At 36.9% G+C, this 18,505-nt stretch overlaps 1 protein-coding gene across 1 annotated transcript in view; it reads left to right on the top strand.

The window, feature by feature from the left end:
• Positions 1–18,505, top strand: part of LOC110037441 (DNA-directed RNA polymerase 3, chloroplastic-like) — a gene marked incomplete at its 3' end in the record, with an annotated part of 66,591 nt that overhangs the window by 8,842 nt on the left and 39,244 nt on the right. The window contains 6 exon segments of the mRNA XM_020742096.1: positions 5,456–5,653; positions 5,740–5,873; positions 5,961–6,027; positions 6,360–6,418; positions 6,702–6,819; positions 15,126–15,239. Coding sequence (XP_020597755.1) covers positions 5,456–5,653; positions 5,740–5,873; positions 5,961–6,027; positions 6,360–6,418; positions 6,702–6,819; positions 15,126–15,239 — 690 coding nt within the window.

The following is an 18,505-nucleotide window of genomic DNA, read 5'->3' as shown; positions in this document are numbered from 1 at the left end:
TTGGATTGAAGTAATGATAATTGGCAGCTAATATGTAAGAAAAAAAATTAAATTTTCCAGAAAAAAAAGATTGCAAGGATGGAAATGGATTTGATTCTCTTAGAACCATCCAATTGAGTTGCTCAATGCTTTTTTTCCTTGCTGTATTTGTATATCAATCTACAGCCTTTTCATGGTTGCATGCTGTGAACTCCATCATTGCCTCATGCTTAAGTACAACTAATCTCGCTTTCTTAATTATGCTAAGAGAAATAAATTCAGTAAATTGAAGACCATAAAGGCCTGCATATTCCATCTCTAACACATCAATGATTGATGCACGACTCGTTGTTAAGCCATATGCATAGTAAATGATTGGCTTTTTGTAATTGAAAAAAATAAAAGTATCATAACTCAATTCAAATGTTAGACAACACACATGGAGAGCATACGTATATTATAAAATTCTGTAACATCATGGAGCATTCACAGACATATGACCCAACTCTTATGTTTTTGCAAATCTAACCACTAAACTATTTCTTAATGATATCCCTGCATTAGAAAAAAATAAATTATGATACTAAAGTGAATTTCTCTGTTCTGAAAGACGAAATCCATGGAAGCCAATGTATCTATAGCTTTTTTTAAAACTACCCTCAACAAATACCCTCAAAGAATGGAATGGCAGGGAAAAAAACAATAACCTAAAAGAATCACTAACTTTGAATAACATGGAGTCCATATGAACATAAAACGGTAAAAAAAAATTCGATTGCTGTGAATATGCACTGTTCGACGATAGGTTGGGATGAGGAATGAAGAAGGGAACTGCCTTGATGCTTCAAACATATCACAGAAACAGCGAATCTATATTTTTATCAAAGTAGATCTAGGTTTAGCCAACTCAACACTTCCAAACAACTGGATCGACTGAAATTTCTTGCCAATCTCAGATCTCTCGGCGAAATAGGGGAAAGAAGGGATGAGACGATTGTTTTGTTACCTGCGGAGGAGCGACAGAGGCGAGATCGAGCAAGTGTGCGAAGGAAGGTCGGCTGCGGGGTTGAGGGTAGCCGAAGGAAATTTTGGAGCCAAAACGCGGATCGCGGGGAATAAAAAAAGTTGTTCTAAAAAACGCAGTAAAAACGTGATTTTCAAACGCTACGGCGGCGTTTTCAAAAACGCCGCCGCACATTTAAGCTGTCCCAAACGGGCCCTTTTAAGCTGTCCCAAACAGGCCCTTAGAAGTATTTTTAATTGACAGAATATTTGAATGTATGTCTTGATAGTTCTCAAATGCACGCATGAAACTTTCCTCACTTTTCGTTTCTGTTTGGGATTGAGAAATATCAGAAGTCAATGAGTGCAGATTACTTGGCATGAAAAATGTTTCCGCAATTTTTTCATTTACTTCCCAGCAACAGCGAGGGCTGGCAGACTGGCAGGAGGGAGGGGCTGTAAAAGTAACAAGATTAATTTCAATTCGGAGTTGTGGGATCAATGGAAATAGAAGAAATGCAACGAACAAGTTTTGTTGGGGATGCGGGCGAGGGTTGACGATTGCTCAATCTGAAGGAATGAATTTCATGGCGTTTTTTGTTGCTAGGAAAAAATTCTGTAGTTGTGAAATGGATGCAATATTATTTAAAGAGGTACTTCAAAAAAAAAAAAGAAAAAAAAAAAAATGAAAACAAAATCATTTGGGGATGTGGAGTGTAGCATAGTTATACTTCATTTTTGTTAAGTAAAAATTAAGGTAAATTATGCTCTAGTACTTGCTTTCTACTACAATTTTTTTCTTATTCCTTTGATTGGTTGTATGATACCATTTTTTTTCATCCTCACATTAATGCCACGAGCCCTAGCCCATGCCTCCTCACTCCTTTAGTTTTCTTATTTTCTAATGGATATTTGGTTGCAAGTAGAATTTCTACACCATAAAATAAATATAGAAGTTTTGAATTTTTTGGCATTTTTGTACACCGTAAAATAAATATAGAAGTTTTGAATTTTTTGGCATTTAGGTAGAAGACAAAAAAAGTAAAAGTAATTTGTTGAGAGATTAATGATTCCTCAATTAGCATATTTTCTGTACATTTGGAAATTGTCCGATTTCGGTGATTTTTAAATGCCATGTGCGATGAAATGATGTCACAACTCAAACTCCTTTGCACAATCTCACTATGCCATCCGTACCCACCTCGAGGATGGCTTCACCTTCATAGTTATGGCCTTATGGAGTTCATGACGCCTAAACAACCATGCACGATGATGAAGTTGCTCCTGTGCAAATCGAAGACCTTCATTGTGGCCTCCTAGACTTAAAAATCTTTGTTTGGAGCTCCCCTGCTCGAGTTGATATCACCTCCTCTCGTAACAAAGCTTCAGGTTCAAATATATATATTTTTAATATTATTTTTATTAGTTCCAACTGAGTGCAATAATATCCTGAATTCCAAAATACGGAGTTTACATTACATTTAAATTTCTATGAAATTTTAAATACTTGCAATCAAACAAGCCATAAAGGCATTTGATTATTACATCATGTGGTTATTACCTTAGTTTTGTAATATTCTGATCTATTTTTTCAATCACTTGTTGCCTTTTGGATATTATCAATAGCCAAATCTTATTATTCATTAGCAAGGTCAAGAGAAATTCAAAATATATTTGATAACAGACTTACGTACAATTTGAGATTGATTGTGTTTGTGTGTGCATATGCGATCGGAGATCGAGTGACTAACTAGAGACCTTAAGGCAGGGGCAATGTGAATCAAGATAGTGTGTGAATTTGACGCATCAAGAAGCATTATTGCGAAGAAGCTTGCAAACTAATTGATAATATTGCCAACAATAAGAATCACTGCAAAGTGTATGAGAAAACCAACCAATGAGAGAGTGTGACGTGAAAACCAAGGAGTAACTAGCTCCAGCGGAAAAAAAAAAGAACTATGACTACAAGATATAATAAGAAGTAATTGTTTACACTTATTTATTATGGTAAATGCTGAATTGAATAATGAAATTTTATTCATGATTTTGTCTTGATCTTTTTGAACCAAGTGCATGACACTACTGCATGACGTAGTAAAGCAGTGTGACATACACTTTACTTAAACTTGCGCTCCAGAGACAAGTGATGCGATGCCTAACATTTTGCTTCGCCTTAAACTATATTGATTTACGAATATCAAATATCTCTCTTGTTATGGAAGTCTTAATTGGAAAATGAGAGGATTAAAGAATAAGCAACTTGTTTAAGAAGGACTAAGAAGTAGATAATCAAGAAACACCTCAATGTATGGGAGTAAGGGGATTGTAAGAAGGATGCGTCATATTGATTTTAGAACCATGAACTTCTAGATGCAATGTTACATCTTCTGATAATATTTGTGCTTGTTGATTTTAGAACCATGAACTTCTAGCTGCAATGTTACATCTTCTGATAATATTTGTGCTTGTTTCTTTTCTTATTTTTTTATTTGTAGATATCTTGGATTGATGCCCCTAATTAGGAAGAGCTATTGACTTAATAAAATTTAATGATATTGCTTGCACCTACCTATTCTTCTCCTTATGAACATCTCTTACTTTGTATTTCACTTAAACCTATGCATGTGATATTTCTGTAAAGCTAAGCCTTATCTCGGGTTTGACGAAGTAAAATATAAAGGCACTATATAATGCATATTGCTATGATCTCCGTTTTTGGCAATCGTGCACAATAGTGTCATGGTGCAACTTTGGTGACCTAGTTTTTAGGAGGCTCATATAGGAATGCAGAAGTTGTGGTAGATGTTATCTAAGCGCATCATCCTTTTAAAAGCATACATGAGAATTCTTGACCAATTAAAGCTTATTAACCAAGCCCTCATGGAACACACTTCATTTTATTCTTCATCATCATGTTATCTTTATCGTCAATTCCTTTGTAAGTTTTTTGTGCCCTAACAGAAGAAGGAGCTCCTTTTTCCACTCTCATTTGTCTTCTCTACTTGCAATTTGACACCTCATTTCATTGAGTCTCTTATCCTATAGTTCATCTTAAAACCCATTAGCAGTTGTTTAGTAGTTTGTTTTGAGTGTCTATGACACCTAACCTCTTGTTATGAGGCTTAGCCTTTTACATTAATCCAACATCCTTCAAGAATACCAACCACTATTGTTGTTGTTGTAACAACCCGAACTCTCATACATCGAAGATATTGCCCGATTTGGACTGCCTCATGGTCCCCATTGGTGTAATTTCCCATGAGTGTTCTTGCACGAGCACATTTAACATTGGATTTTCTGATGAAATTCAACTGTTATACCAAAAGAATCTCGATATTAAAGAGTACAACTTTATTTTATTTAAGGGGTTTCACAATCTCCCTCACTTAAGTAACTGATGTCTTCGTTAGTTTTCTCAGCCCAGAATCATTCATCATGCATAAGGATTATAGAGGTGGCCCCTACAGATTCAAGTTGCGGCTCCCACGGCGTAACAATTTTTTTTGTTTGAAACTTAATTCCCATATTCAGGATAGTGTAATGCTTTGATATCATTTGGAATAACTTAAATTCTCATATGTTGAGATATTGCATGCTTTGGCTCAGTAGCCTCACGTTTTTGCCCAATTGGTGTAACTTTCCTAGAGTGCTTCTGCATGGGCATGCTTAACTTTGGAGCTTTTGACGAAATTTCAACCGTTACACTAAAAGACGCCTCGATGTTTTGGGTTCAACTTTATTCTACTTGAGGGATTTCACAATATTAAAAATAAAATATTACGAAACCCCTCAAGTAAATTGCAGCTGAACTATTAAAACTCGTGATGCTTTTTGGTGTAACGACTGGAATTTAATCATAAATTCTGAAGTTAAGCCTGCACATGCGGGAGCGATCCCCCCCCCAGATTGTTAAACCAATGGGATAAAATCGTGAGGCCGTTAGGCCAAAGTGGACGATACCTCGATGAGTGAGAGTTTGAGATGTTATAGTTGCCAAGCATAGGATTTGAAAATGATTTGTCAAAGGCTTCTAATGCTCCTTCCAAGTGCAGAAACATCATTATAGGCTCTAGTTGGCAGTAATTTTCACAGTTTATGCTATTGATCTTACCCCGCGGATAAGCACCCTCTGGGCATTCAATTTACATTTCAAAAACATACTAATTCGACTTGTTACAATGACTCAAATATCGGACAACTATTTTTTTTTGCACAATCGATATGATTCGTTTTTATTATGTTATGAATAATTCTTAATCAACATTAAAGCAGCTTGAATCATTATGCTCTTTATGAATGTTGTGCGCTTTAATGGGTTATGAAACTATGGCTTTGGGCCATTTTTAGGTGAATAATAACTCTACAACGCATGGATCATATACATGATTTTCATTTTTTAGTTAGCTCTATTAAGTTGGGAGGCCTTCTTTGTTCTTGCTTCAAGCTTTAATTTTGTTTCTCTCTTTATTGACAGGTTAGGATCCAATGCTATGTTGAGAAGAGTAAGAGACGAAGGAACAGAGTGTGCCCAGATATTATTTCTACGAAAGAGCAGCAGAAACGACAAAAACTTGTGATGAAGTTTATCAAAATGAAAAGACTGGTCGAGGTTCAGAAACTTTTGAAAGAGGAGATTGATATGGAACCTTGGGGACGAGATGCTCAAGCTAAGGTCTGGCTATCTTTCTTTCTTGCTTTTAAATTTTAGATCATGATTTGCTGTTTTGCTCTGTAAACTGAGACTTGTTATCTATGCAGTTGGGAACTCGTTTGATTAAGCTATTGATAGAATCAGCTTTTGTGCAGCCACCAATTGATCAATTTGGTGACCATTCACCGGATATTCTTCCAGCTTTTATGCACAAATTAAAAACTGTTTCCGTGGAAGATGGGTAAGAAAATTTGAGTATTACCCCAATTCTATTCTGCTGAGATTATTGAAAATATATTCATTCCTTATTAATATGCATTTTGTATAGAAAATTAAAGAACAAATATGGTGTTGTTGAATGCCATGCATTAGTCCACATGGGACTTGGTAGCACTGTAAGTTTTGCTTATCTTTGTATTTTTTTTTTTAAATGTATTTTGACCAGATATACCTTTTTATGTTCAGAGAATATATTTTTATTTAATTATGTATCCAAGTGTTTCCGTATATTGGATTTTATAATTATTTTTTAATATCGGGCTGGTTGTTTTTCTTTTTATTTTCACCCTCAGTAAGCCAGCTTTTTATGTTGCTAGTTTAGCAACCAAAAACATAAGTATTATATCCCTGCAACATTTCTATTTCTTTCTTGTGGTTTCTTATGGTGTATTTTGTCAAGCTGAAAGTGAGACTTGTTTGCTTTCTTTCTTCGTTTCTCATTTTTCAGGCCAGGCTGATGGTGATTCCTTACATGCCAATGTTGATACCACCAAAAAAGTGGAAAGGGTATGTTTAAATAGATAGCTTTATAACCTATTTGAAGCTCTACATTTTCATTTTTAATTATATACGATTCTAAGTTTTCGAATGCTTCAAGTCTACTTAACTAAATTGTGCGATATAGCATTGAGCTTGGGAGTGCTCTTTGCACCCATATTTTTGGTTTAGCTTTTGTCTGGGCATCCATGCAATTTTCATACACGGTTTAATATTGTTAAGTATGCTTTCTTTATGGGTACTCCTTTACTTTCTGTTTACTTGTTTATGTATTTTGATTTTGTCTGATCAGATATAATAAGGGTGGGCATTTATTCTTACCTTCCTATGTGATGCGTACCCATGGAGCTAAGGAACAACAAAATGCGATTAAAAGTGTTCCTAAAAGACAGCTAAATAAAGTTTTTGAGGTCCTTCTTCCTTCTTTGCCAGAAACAATTATTTTATTGTTGTCTAGTATTTTATTTTTTCATGCATCAATTGGTTCTTTATTCACATTATGAAAGTCATTTCTCATCAAGCTGGAACTTGGCTATAAGTCCTTCCATTTTACATCATATATGTTAATTGTTTTCATGCTTGATTAAATTACTTTTGCCTTCTTTGTGCTGAACAATTGAACCAAAAAGTGATACTGTAAAGTAAAGACCTGATATAAGGCGGCTCAATTATACTCTCCTCATCAACAAGATCAGGATAATAACATATCTAAAATATTAGTTATTGAAACAAGAAAGTGTGCTAGGAAAATACCCTTACATATAAAAAAATGCCAAACTCATCAGACCTTATCACCATAAGTAGCAGTAGGTTCTTCAGGCTCACTATGACTAAAAAAATAAACTTGAGGTCGAACAAGTTGACTTGGTTGAACTTGGGTTGGAGCTAAAGCTATTGACTCTATCACACTCCACCCTCATGCAGCCTTCTGTGAAAGAACTCCACCTGCTTTTTGATCTGCAATGCTCTTTTGGCTGAGCGATGGACAATATCTTGCATATGACTTGAATGACGACATTAGTAGCAAGTGTTAGAGCCCATCAAACATTAATCTTTATGTTGTCTTTCATATTTGACACAAGTGACTACAATACTCTGTGACTTGTCTCTTTTAATTTCACCCAAATTGAACTTGGACTTCTTCCCATTTGATCTCTCTGATTGATCTGCATGTTCTCCTTCATCAATACTCGTCTTCTTGTGTGTCTTCTTATGCTTCCGACTAAGTTGATAATCAATCTCCACTCTTCTAGCCCATTCCATTTACCGAGTATTCATTGATCTCCAAAGGCATCAACGACTGTGTGATTGAATTCTTTAATCCTGAAAGGAATCTACAACACTTTTCTGCTGCTTTAGCGATTAACCGTGACATGTACCTTAATAATGTAGTGAATTCTATTTTGCACTGCATGATCGTCTTCTCTCTTAGTACCATTCTGATAAATTTATTTTGCATTTTTCTTCGAGCAGATAAATGTACAAACCACTCTCTGAAAAGCTTCACAAACTCTTCCCAACTTGCCATAATGTTCAATATGTCTCCTAGTTTTTTCTGTCTCCTAGTTTTTCCTGATGCTGCTTGCACCACCACTTTTCAGTTTCTTCATCCACCACAAATGTAGCGAATGACATTCTTCTTTCATTCATATAGTCCATATTATCTAATATCTTCTCAATTTGCATGAGTTAATTTTTTGCTTCAATTGAATTTTCAGTTCCCTTAAACAAATGTGGACATAAATCGTAAGATATTTATAAGTACTTATCCATAACAACTATATCACTTCCAATAGGCGACGATTTGTTCTCCTCAATCAATTGCGTTATGGCCGCCATCAACTGGGTCAGGGCTTTTGGGTTCACATTTATAGTATGTTGTATTTCATCGTTTTCTTTTAGACTTTCTTCTCCTATAATTTCGGATGTATCCCTATGACTGAATGGATATAATTATTAATTTAACTTAAAATTTTAATTATTATTATTATCCTATTGTCTCTTTCATCAAAAGTACATTAATTAATCATAAATCTTAACTATGGTACCACTTTTGCCATAACCCAACCCGGGGATTTGAATTAACCAAAGCATGTGCAGACGACCAGACAGTGAGAAATTTAAAAAAAATCTTTATATCATTTTCCATAGCATCTAATTAAATGAAAGAGCTACTAACAAAAAATTAATTAAAACATCTCAATTAAATTTATCTCATTAGACGTCCGCGTATTTTGTAAATATTTCCTCTTCTATCGTTCATCTTTTAAGTCACTCAATTAAGTCTGAAAGTTTAGTTTAAAACAACAATGAGCTAACTGTACCCAATGAATACTCAAATTCCTAAACTATAGTAACACAAAGAAAGTAAATAATATGCATGCTAATTAAGCTTTTAATAAATTAATATAAAACATTTGATAGTTTATGAATATGATTACTTGCAATTTTTCATGATATTCAATATGTTTTACTATATCAAGATGTCTATATCATTCTATGTTTGTATAACCGTCACAAACGCATCATCTAAAAATTATATCAGCTAAGATATTTCAATATCAATATTTTTTTTCTTTTACGTGAACGAGTATTTTGATGTTCCCCCACTAATATCATAAATATGTGAACTTCATTATAACCAAACATGCACATGCAATTATACTATACAAAACACTATCTAATAATGATATTTTCATGCTTTTTTGTATTTCAATCAATATACTAGTACCCAATCAATATCTATGATAATTTAAATTATGCTGAGCATACATGCCATTCCAACAATATGAATAAAATTTAATAGAACAAAAAATTATCTGTATGCAATGTTATAAATATAACAGTAACAGTAAATATATTTGATTGAAAAGAGGCAAAATATTAATATAAAATAATGATATTGTACTCACCTTGATGTTCTTCATGACTTATTGCTTAAACCACAAGTCCTTCAATTGAACACCTATTATGTGAAATCATACATATTAATAAAATTTTTATCACATTACTAATTATGCTAATTAACCATTATTAGTTATTTTTTTCTTATTTCATTATTTAATTTCGACCATAATCCTTCGTCTTTAATTTTAATTATGTTTTGATTAAACTATAAATCTTTCAATCTTAATTAATTAATATTATTTTATTATTGCTTAACTTAATTCCACTAATAATCATATATTAAAATTATAGTTATTTTAGTTCATTTAATCAATTTATCAATTTTCTCCCTTCATTTATTAACAATGCTTTCATCTAAATCTTTTAAATTTTTTTTTATGGCTAAAACCATCAATTAGTTAGTTTCATAATATATCACAATAACTTAAAAGAAAATTCAAATAAACAACTCTACTGATCGCACAGTAAACATACAAAGTTTTCTGCATGTTTGCTTGATCCTTTTATTAAGGGTTAGGTTTCTCTTGAATATATGCGATCTCACATAAATCAATTCTCAACAACAGTAATCTCAAGTGATTTTTTTTAGGGGATTATTTTTTAATAATAATAATGATGATGAATATTATACTTCTAAAGATGGAAGTCGACGGCACTATATTTAATCCCCAGGATAAAGTCCCGACCTGGAATGTCACATTCTCCACGAAGCAAAGTTCTACCTAACAGTATTATTGCGTCGATGTTTCGGCTACGACTTATCCGCTCAATAGGCCCCGCCTGACTTTACATGTGATTCTTATAATGATAAAAGGGATCAAAATTTTGTATTCATCCTTCATTTTAAGTTTCTATTTTGGGGCATTTATGGGGTCGACGCATGAATTATTTTTCTCCATTGCGCCTATTGAGCGTCAGAGATAATAAGAAGGATCTATATATGATTTTTATTGATTTAGAAAAAGCTTATGATAAGGTTTCAAGAGACATCCTTTGGATTCTTGAGAAGAATTATGCTGATATGACTTATATTCGAGTCATTAAAGATATTTATGCTAGAACTGTTACTTGTGTTCGAACAAAAGGAGGATTGACATATTATTTTCCTATTTTTATTAGTTTACGTCAGGGATCAGCTTTAAGTCCATAACTTTTTGCTTTAGTTATGGATGGTCTTACTGGACACTTATAGGAGGATGTACCTTGGTGTATGCTTTTTTAATGATGATATTCTTCTTGCGAATAAGACGAGAGAAAAAGCTCAGGAAAAACTTGAATTATGGAGGTCTACTTTGGAGTTTAAAGTCCTTTGTTTGAGTAGAACTAAAACTGAATACATGGAATGAAATGTTAGTAATAGCAACTCCAGAGACAAAATTGTAACTATGGGTGATCAAATTATTAAAAGGTGTGAACACTTTAGATATCTCGGGTTTATTGTTTAATGTGATGGTGGTATTGATGGGGATGTTATTAGTAGAATTCAAGTTGGTTGGTTGAAGTTGAGGAATTCTTCGGGCCTATTGTGTGATATAAAAATACCGCTTAGACTGAAAGAAAAAATGTATAAGATGGTGGTGAGATTTGGAATGCTCTGTGGCGCTGAATGCTGGTCTTTAAAAGAGAAGCATAAAACTAAGTTAAGTGTTGCCGGGATGAGAATGATTAGGTGGATGAGTGGCTTAACACTTAGAGACAAAATGCGAAATGATTATATCCGTCATAGGGTTCATGTAGCTCCAGTGATGAGCAAAATTAGAGGGAGTCGTCTTAGATGGTTTGGTCACATTAAAGGTCGACCATCTGATGATCCGATTAGAAGAGTAGATGTTTTAGATTCGACTTATGTTAAGGAAGGCAGAGGTAAACCTAGGATGACTTGGGCTTATTGTATAAAAAATGATCTTAATTTATTAGAATTAAATGAAAATATGACATTAAATAAGATGCATTGGAGAAAAAATGATTTATGCAGCCGACCCCACTTTGTGGGATAAAGGTTTTGTTGTTGTTGTTGCGCCTATTGAGTGTCATAATTTCATTTAATTCTAATAAATTAAGATATTTTTTATACAAGATGCCCAAGTCTTTCTAGTTTTATCTCTGCCTTTCTTAAATAAGTCGAATCTAAAATATCTACTCTCCTAATCGGATCATCAGATGGTCGACGTTTAATGTGACCAAACCATCTAAGACGATTATTTCTAATTTTGTCTGCCACGGGAGCTACACCAAACTTATCACGGATAAATCAATTCTCCCAACAACTTAAACCCCCTGCACTGGTTATACTGAAGTGAATCAGTTTAATGAGCCGTGGAAAGTCTCCAGGCCAATTCATAGGAATGTTAATATAGAAATATATTTAAATTTTATGGATTTATTAGAGGCTAAGGCATGCGTGGAGCCATTGATAATTGATCTTCAAGGTTATTATGGCCATAACTATGATAGTCATTCACCTGTCTAAAAGATAACAGAAGGGGGCCTGCATTCAAATATTTTTCTTACACTACCAAGTTCAGCCTACTCAGTTTGATCTCTCGCACCGACGCCCTCGCCTGCTCTGAACCAATACTTCTGTAACTCCGACACCCTTGTTGAATTTCTTGTCTCCTCTACTCAATGACGTCGCCGCCTCCTTAAGCTTTGCTCGATGCAAGGGGAAGCCTTAGCTTGTGCTCGTCAGTCCTCCTGATTTCGTTTTGTGTCAGTCGACTCCTCTGGCAAGTTTTCCTCTCGATCTTGCTTCTTTTTCCACCGTACGCAACAATTTATTAGTCCAAACAACCCTTTGCATATCCAGTCGCTCGTTTAATTTCCCTCCCTTCGAGTTCTTTGAGGGATGAAACAATTCGTCGCATGGAAACTCCCCAAGTAGGTGCAACTTGTGTGGTAGGGTATGTATCTGAAAATTGTGACATCTTCTTATATGAGGTTCCGTGTCTAGTATTATCTCCTCAAACTTATGGCCTTTTTGGACCTCCACTAACAGTCCTGCTGACGACTATTATTTTAGACCCACTAGCTTCTAGAATAACTACTGTCAACTCAATCGAAGTGTCTCTTCGGGATTCGATTGGACTAACGTGTTTCTTTTCTCGTCGGCTAGAAGTTGAGAATCACATCTAAAATCTTCATCTTTTTCAGGATCACTGTTTATTTCTTCAACTGTTCCCTAATCTGTGAGATAGATCAATCTCAATGTTATGCAGTCTAGTTTTGTATGTCCAAATCCATGGCAATTTAAATACTTTCTAGCTGGGATGATTTTTGAAATGCAGATTGTTTCCACGTTTTCTCCATTGTTACCTAGTGCCTCCTCTGGCAGGGCCAGCTTGGATGTTCTCTTGAGTGCACTTTAGCTATAAGATCATTGGATTAAACTATACTTGTTAGTATGGTGGTCATCCGATAATACAGTCTCTCTACTTTTGAAGCTAAGAATTGCACATCCTGTCCGTGATGAACTGGTAGTTACTAGTGCTCCATCTTTCGTTTCATTTGGAACCATGTATAGATCTTATCTTTCCCCTTATATGCTGGCGTTGATGCTACAAAATTTGCCACAAAAAAAAAAGTGCACTCTTCTTTAAGTTGTTAGCTGCTAGTTTCATAATTTATCTTGTGGGATGTCCTAATACTCAGAGAAAAAGTTCCAAGGTATGAAGCCACTCGATGAGCTCGTCCGAATCTAAGTGACCGTTAAAATGTGGCAAAAATTCACTCTTACCTCAAATTCCCGACTTCTTAGATATTTAAGGTCACTTCTTTGGGATAAAGGCTCTGAAATCTCTAATAGACAATTTACCTCTGTATCCTCTAACAGACACTTCGTTTCTGTATCCTCTGATAGACACTTTATTTCTATAATCGAATGGAGTTCGGGTGATCCCTCTGAATGGCCTTCTTTCCTCAATTTTATCGAGCGGTTGTAGCACTTGGCGGAGTTGTCGCTGTATCTCTTCCATGGTAAACTTTTGATTGACGTTTTGTACTTATCTTAACATTGGCACGGTTAGGGTTTGAGGTTTTGGGAGTGGAAATGAGGGAAATTTTTTTTTCTTTTTGGGGTGTGGTTGGGGGGAGTGGAGATAGGTTTGGGTACGACGGATGCTAGAAATATTAGGATAAGATTAAAATTAGACTAACTTTGATACCAAATGATGTTGAAGTTAACCAAAACCTCAACATGAATAACAATTGTTATACTGAAAGCAAATAGACGGTTACAATCAAACACACTTGAAAGGGGAATTAGAAAAAAAACACGACATGAACTCACACTAGGGTTTGATCTATGGGTGGTGGAGGTTGGCTAGGTGGTCGGGGAGTGGAGGCAGGTGATTGCAACGAGTTATGGGTTGTTGGGACAACAAAAGGAGGGTATGGAATTGCGTTGGCAGCGAAGTGAAGGGCTTGGATAGGGAGGATCAGTGAAGGAGGGCTGTGGATTGCAGGACAGCGAGAGAACTGCTGTTTATTGCGGGGTAGAAAGCTAGGACTGCAAGGACACATGATAGGCTGCACTCGAGGCGGCAGCAAGTCAGAAGGATGGTTGGAATGGTAGAACAGCAGGTTGGATGGCAGTTCTTGGTGGTAGCAGCGAAGGAAGTAGGCGGGAAGCGAGATGGGAAGGTTGGGGAAGGGCGGAGGCGGATGGTTGGGGAAGGGTGGAGGCTGGCTATGTTCGGCGGCAATGAGAATGTGATGGGAGGGAGGTGGCTGAAATTGGTGGAACTGCTGGAGATAACAAAAAAAATTGCTATTCCGACGGCTGCAGCAGGGAAGGGACGATGGGGATCGATGCGGGAATGTCGCAGAAGGTTAGGAGGAGTAATTTCCTCCTTGGGATTGAGATACATCTGGAGCTCCACCTAAACTCTAAGATGCAACCCTCAAAGGTAGAAACGAATGCCTACAGCTGTCCTAAACAAATTCATGCAAAAAAATTGCCTTCAAACAACACAATAACAATCTATACAGCCCTAGGGAAAATAGGAGTGGACCCCACTCCAAATAGGAGGGGTGTCACTTCTTGTGCTTTGTACCGAGCGGTCGCAATTGTGGCATTTGCTGTTCCACTGTGCAGTATGCGATCTTGCGTCCATTGAGTGATGCCCGGCACCACTCTAACGCTTAATTCTGCTTTTTTGATTATTTGGTATCCGGTTGTTATTATGAAAAAGGTAGCTCAGCGAGCTGTTATAGTGTTTGCACGTATCTCCTCAGTCAAAATTGGGTGCCCACCTCATTGTTTTATGCCTTTAAGGACTGGCATCGAGCTGTTATAGTGTTCGCACGTATCTCCTCTGCCCACCTCATTGTTTTATGCCTTTAAGGACTGGCATTTGCTTATGCACATCTAATGGCACCCGCTTGGGAGATTCGCCATGCAAAATGGTCTTACCTTGCCTCTGCTAAGGGCCTTAGCAAGCACCGAGATCCTTTTTAAAAACACTTGTTTTGATTCTTTGATAATTATTTGGCTGCTTTTGTCATAGAAGCAATAAACAAATTGCTTTGTTTTTCACTTTTTTTGCTGAACGATTTATTTGATAGCGCCACAGCAAAATTCTGTTAAAAAATAATTATTTATCCTGAAGCGATGGCAAATTCCGATACTTAGCAAAAATTACTAGCAGTCTAATAGGAGTTATGGTTATTTATCTTCAATGAGCTCCCAAGTCTGAAATACTCAAGCGCTTCTTCCTTATGAAATTAACAAAATTTTCTTTACAAACATTTTCTTATAATTTTGTAGCAGTTACAGATTTAAGGTTGTTAATCTACATTTTCTTCTTTTTAGGCCCTAGATACTCTTGGAAGTACCAAATGGAGAGTGAACAGAAGAATACTGGAAATAGTAGAGTCTATTTGGAATCAAGGTGGAGGTATTGCTGGCTTGGTTGGTCGGGAAGATGTGAGTAGCTCAAAATGGTTTTTTTTTTATGCAGTCATTTGTTTTTTTTTTCCTCTGCATAAAAAAATAATTGATTTTGGTTGTGCTATAGTGCGGGACAGTTTCATTATCAAATGTTCATTAAATTGTTGTAGATGTATTACATGACCTCTTCTTTTGTTGTTTACCAAAGCTAATCACTTTGAATTAATGAGATTTAAAGGAAATCCGATCAGCTATTCATTTTGTAGTTGATTTGTATAATTTTTTAAAATTACACAATATGAAATGTGCCTTGAGATTCTACTTATAACATTTTTATGAAAAATTTGCATTGACGTTTATGCTCAGATACCAACTTTAATTTGAAATTCGATAGAAAACATAATTTTATTACTTAAACAACGACGGGGTTACATTTGAGACCAAAATAGAACATAAGACACATCACATACTGATAGCTGACTAGGGTGAGGAGGAACAACCCTGGGGAAGGCGGTTGAGGGAGCTAAGATGGGTAGCGACAGGTGCACGTAGGCTGTAGGTGGGGAAAGAGAATTGCGGTTAGCAAGGATGGCAGGTAGGGGTTGCGACTACCAGGGACAATTGGGAAAGCAGGGAAGCAACATCTTGGTTGGGGGGGGGGGGGGGCTAGTGCTGTAGGTGGGGAAAGGGAATTGCGGTTAGCAAGGATGGCAGGTTGGGGTTGCAACTACCAAGGACAATTAGGAAGGGAGGGGAGGGGGAGCGATATAACACGTGTGGAGGTGACAAAAATTGAGGGGCTGGCTGGGGCCACCAGTCACGAGACCTACGACAGGGGGGGAGAGGCAACATCACTCCAGCTTTAATTAGGGTCGGCCAGTTTGGCCTCCCTGCTGCCGACAGCGCCTTGGTTGAACCTTCGGCTGGTTCAACCTTAACAACATTGTGTCAGTCTCCTGGGGTTGGGGAAGCTTTGAATTCATTCGTCAAACCTTATGATTCATCGTTTGCCGTCCTAGCAGCACTTGGATCCCACCGTCAGCTGCACCGTCTCCCAAAATATCAGAAGAGCTTTGTCCACTTGCAAATATACATCCATGTCGGTCCAACCTTCTGGATGCTCGCTACTGATTTGGTTAGGGCCTGTGCATCACACACATATACTACTGGATCTTTCCGAACTAACCCAAGGTTGGCTCATCCCGATATGAAGTGGAAGTAACCTGAACTCCTCGAATTGTGGTGACCATGGTGGTAAGGTATTGACCATGATGCCCTGAAATGTTCTTTGTCTTGATTGTTCTGTCTGAAGCTTTCTTCTCAATCTTATCATCCTATGTCATCACCAATACCTGTCCCACTGAGGCAGCTCTAATGGCAAGGGCTCCTATGAACTCTGACTTTGCCGAAGGAAGTAGGACGGTGCACTTCCCTTCATTGATGAAGGGGTAGGTGTTTTTGAATCCATCGTGGTGAGTCCTATGATTAAATTGCCATGTTCTCCCAACAAAAGGTGACAGGAATCCATGGGGATCATGTTGCAATACACTTGATCCTGCTCCCAATCGAAAACTCCACTAAACACATTTGGTCAATGCTGATCCTGTTTTTCTTTTTCAGCCACGTTAGAGAATATGGCTGGGAGTGCCACTGAGTCATTAGGTCCTGCTTCTTCGTCTGTATCTACGTCATTTTCTTATTGCTCCCTCCATCAATGATGAGCCTGCATGTCTTCCCATTCATAGTACAACATATATAGATTATATTGTGATGAAACCACTACGGGTCTCTCATATCCTTGGTCTGTATGACCTATTGAAGCACGAGTGCCTCTCCTTCATCAGGTGGAACATGATACACCCACCCTATCTCCTCGTTGCTAACCTCTTCCATGACGGCATGCTTGATAAAATACACAACTCGACTCGTCGGGTAGCTCAAGATGATGTGCCCAAATCTGTGACATCTGAAGCATTTTTTTGGGGGGACTGTAGTAGGCATGCTACTCTTCTCAGGCTTCTTCTAAGTGGGGGTGGTTCTATCCTTCTCTGAATTAGTTTCAGTAACTCTTTGAGGTATGTTCCTGTTGGTGTCTCCAACTGTGGGTGGCTGCTTGACCGGTGTTGGTTGTCTGCTCTATTTCTACTTCCTTCACACCTTCAATGCTAAGGTCTGAACATCCCCAAGTGACCAATAAGACTTTAGTTGCACCAAGTTACTAATAACGGGCTTCAGACCGTCCAGATAACGGGCTATGATGTGTTCCTCTGGCTTGACCAAATCACACTTTATTTGCAACTGGTCAAAACATGCTGTGAAATCCACTGATAAGTCTCTCAGTTGCAGATGGTGGAGTCTCAGAAGCATATTGTGGTAGTAGCAAGGTGCTAGGTCTCTCATCTGCTTCTCTTTCATCTTTTCGTACTTGAAAAATTTCTCTGTCTTCTTTTTTCCTCTGCCTCTACAAATTTTCCTACAACGAGGAGCCGCTCTTTCTCAATTTAATAGCTGCAAGCTTACCCCTTTATCTTCTAACATCTCTTTGTACTTAAAGATCCTCTTAATTAATTGTAGCCATTCGATAAAATCATTTGGATTCATTCCTTCATTAAATTCTAATAAATCCAAATTTATTTCGAAGTTTCTGTGTCCTTCAAAATGATGTCTCCATTCTAAGCATCCCCCGACACTAAATTCCGAAACGCCGTGACATTTGTTCTTCATCGCTGAAATCCTCCCTATGGAAGGGGTTGAAATTCTCGTCTCTTTGAATTTCCTTATCACCATCGAGGGTAAGTCCTCCCTGGGTTTCATTCTTAATGTCAGCAAGCCTCTGTTGAAGGTCACGGATTTCTCGTTGGATCTTTTTTTGGGTAGGCTTGAACATTTTTCTCCTTGGTGGCATGACTAGGGTTTAGAGTTGAGAGGTGAAAAAGGATATAAAAAATTGATTTTGGGTTGTTGATTTTGAAAATCAACATGGGAAAACTACGGTTTGGTTAAAGTTTAGCTATGACTTGGAAATAATAAAGAAAATTTTTAGTGTAGGGGTAAGACGGATGCGAGGAAACCCTTGGATAGGAATAGATTTTGACTAGCTCTGATACTAATGATATCGGAGTTAATCCAAAATTTGTTAGGGCAAGGACACATAACAATTTGGTTACATCCACAATATCCGAGAACAGAAGAGAACAAAAGACACATCAAACGTTAATATCCGACTAGGGAAATGAGGAACAACTTGTTGGAAGGCGGTGAGGGAGTGGAGGTGGGTAGTGACAGGTGGAGTTTTTTTTTTT

This window comes from Phalaenopsis equestris, unplaced genomic scaffold (assembly GCF_001263595.1).
Source record: "Phalaenopsis equestris unplaced genomic scaffold, ASM126359v1 Scaffold000002, whole genome shotgun sequence".
In the NCBI taxonomy this organism is placed as follows: domain Eukaryota; kingdom Viridiplantae; phylum Streptophyta; class Magnoliopsida; order Asparagales; family Orchidaceae; genus Phalaenopsis; species Phalaenopsis equestris.
The sequence above is the reverse complement of the archived record's forward strand: the minus strand, read 5'-3'. Positions and strand labels throughout refer to the sequence as shown.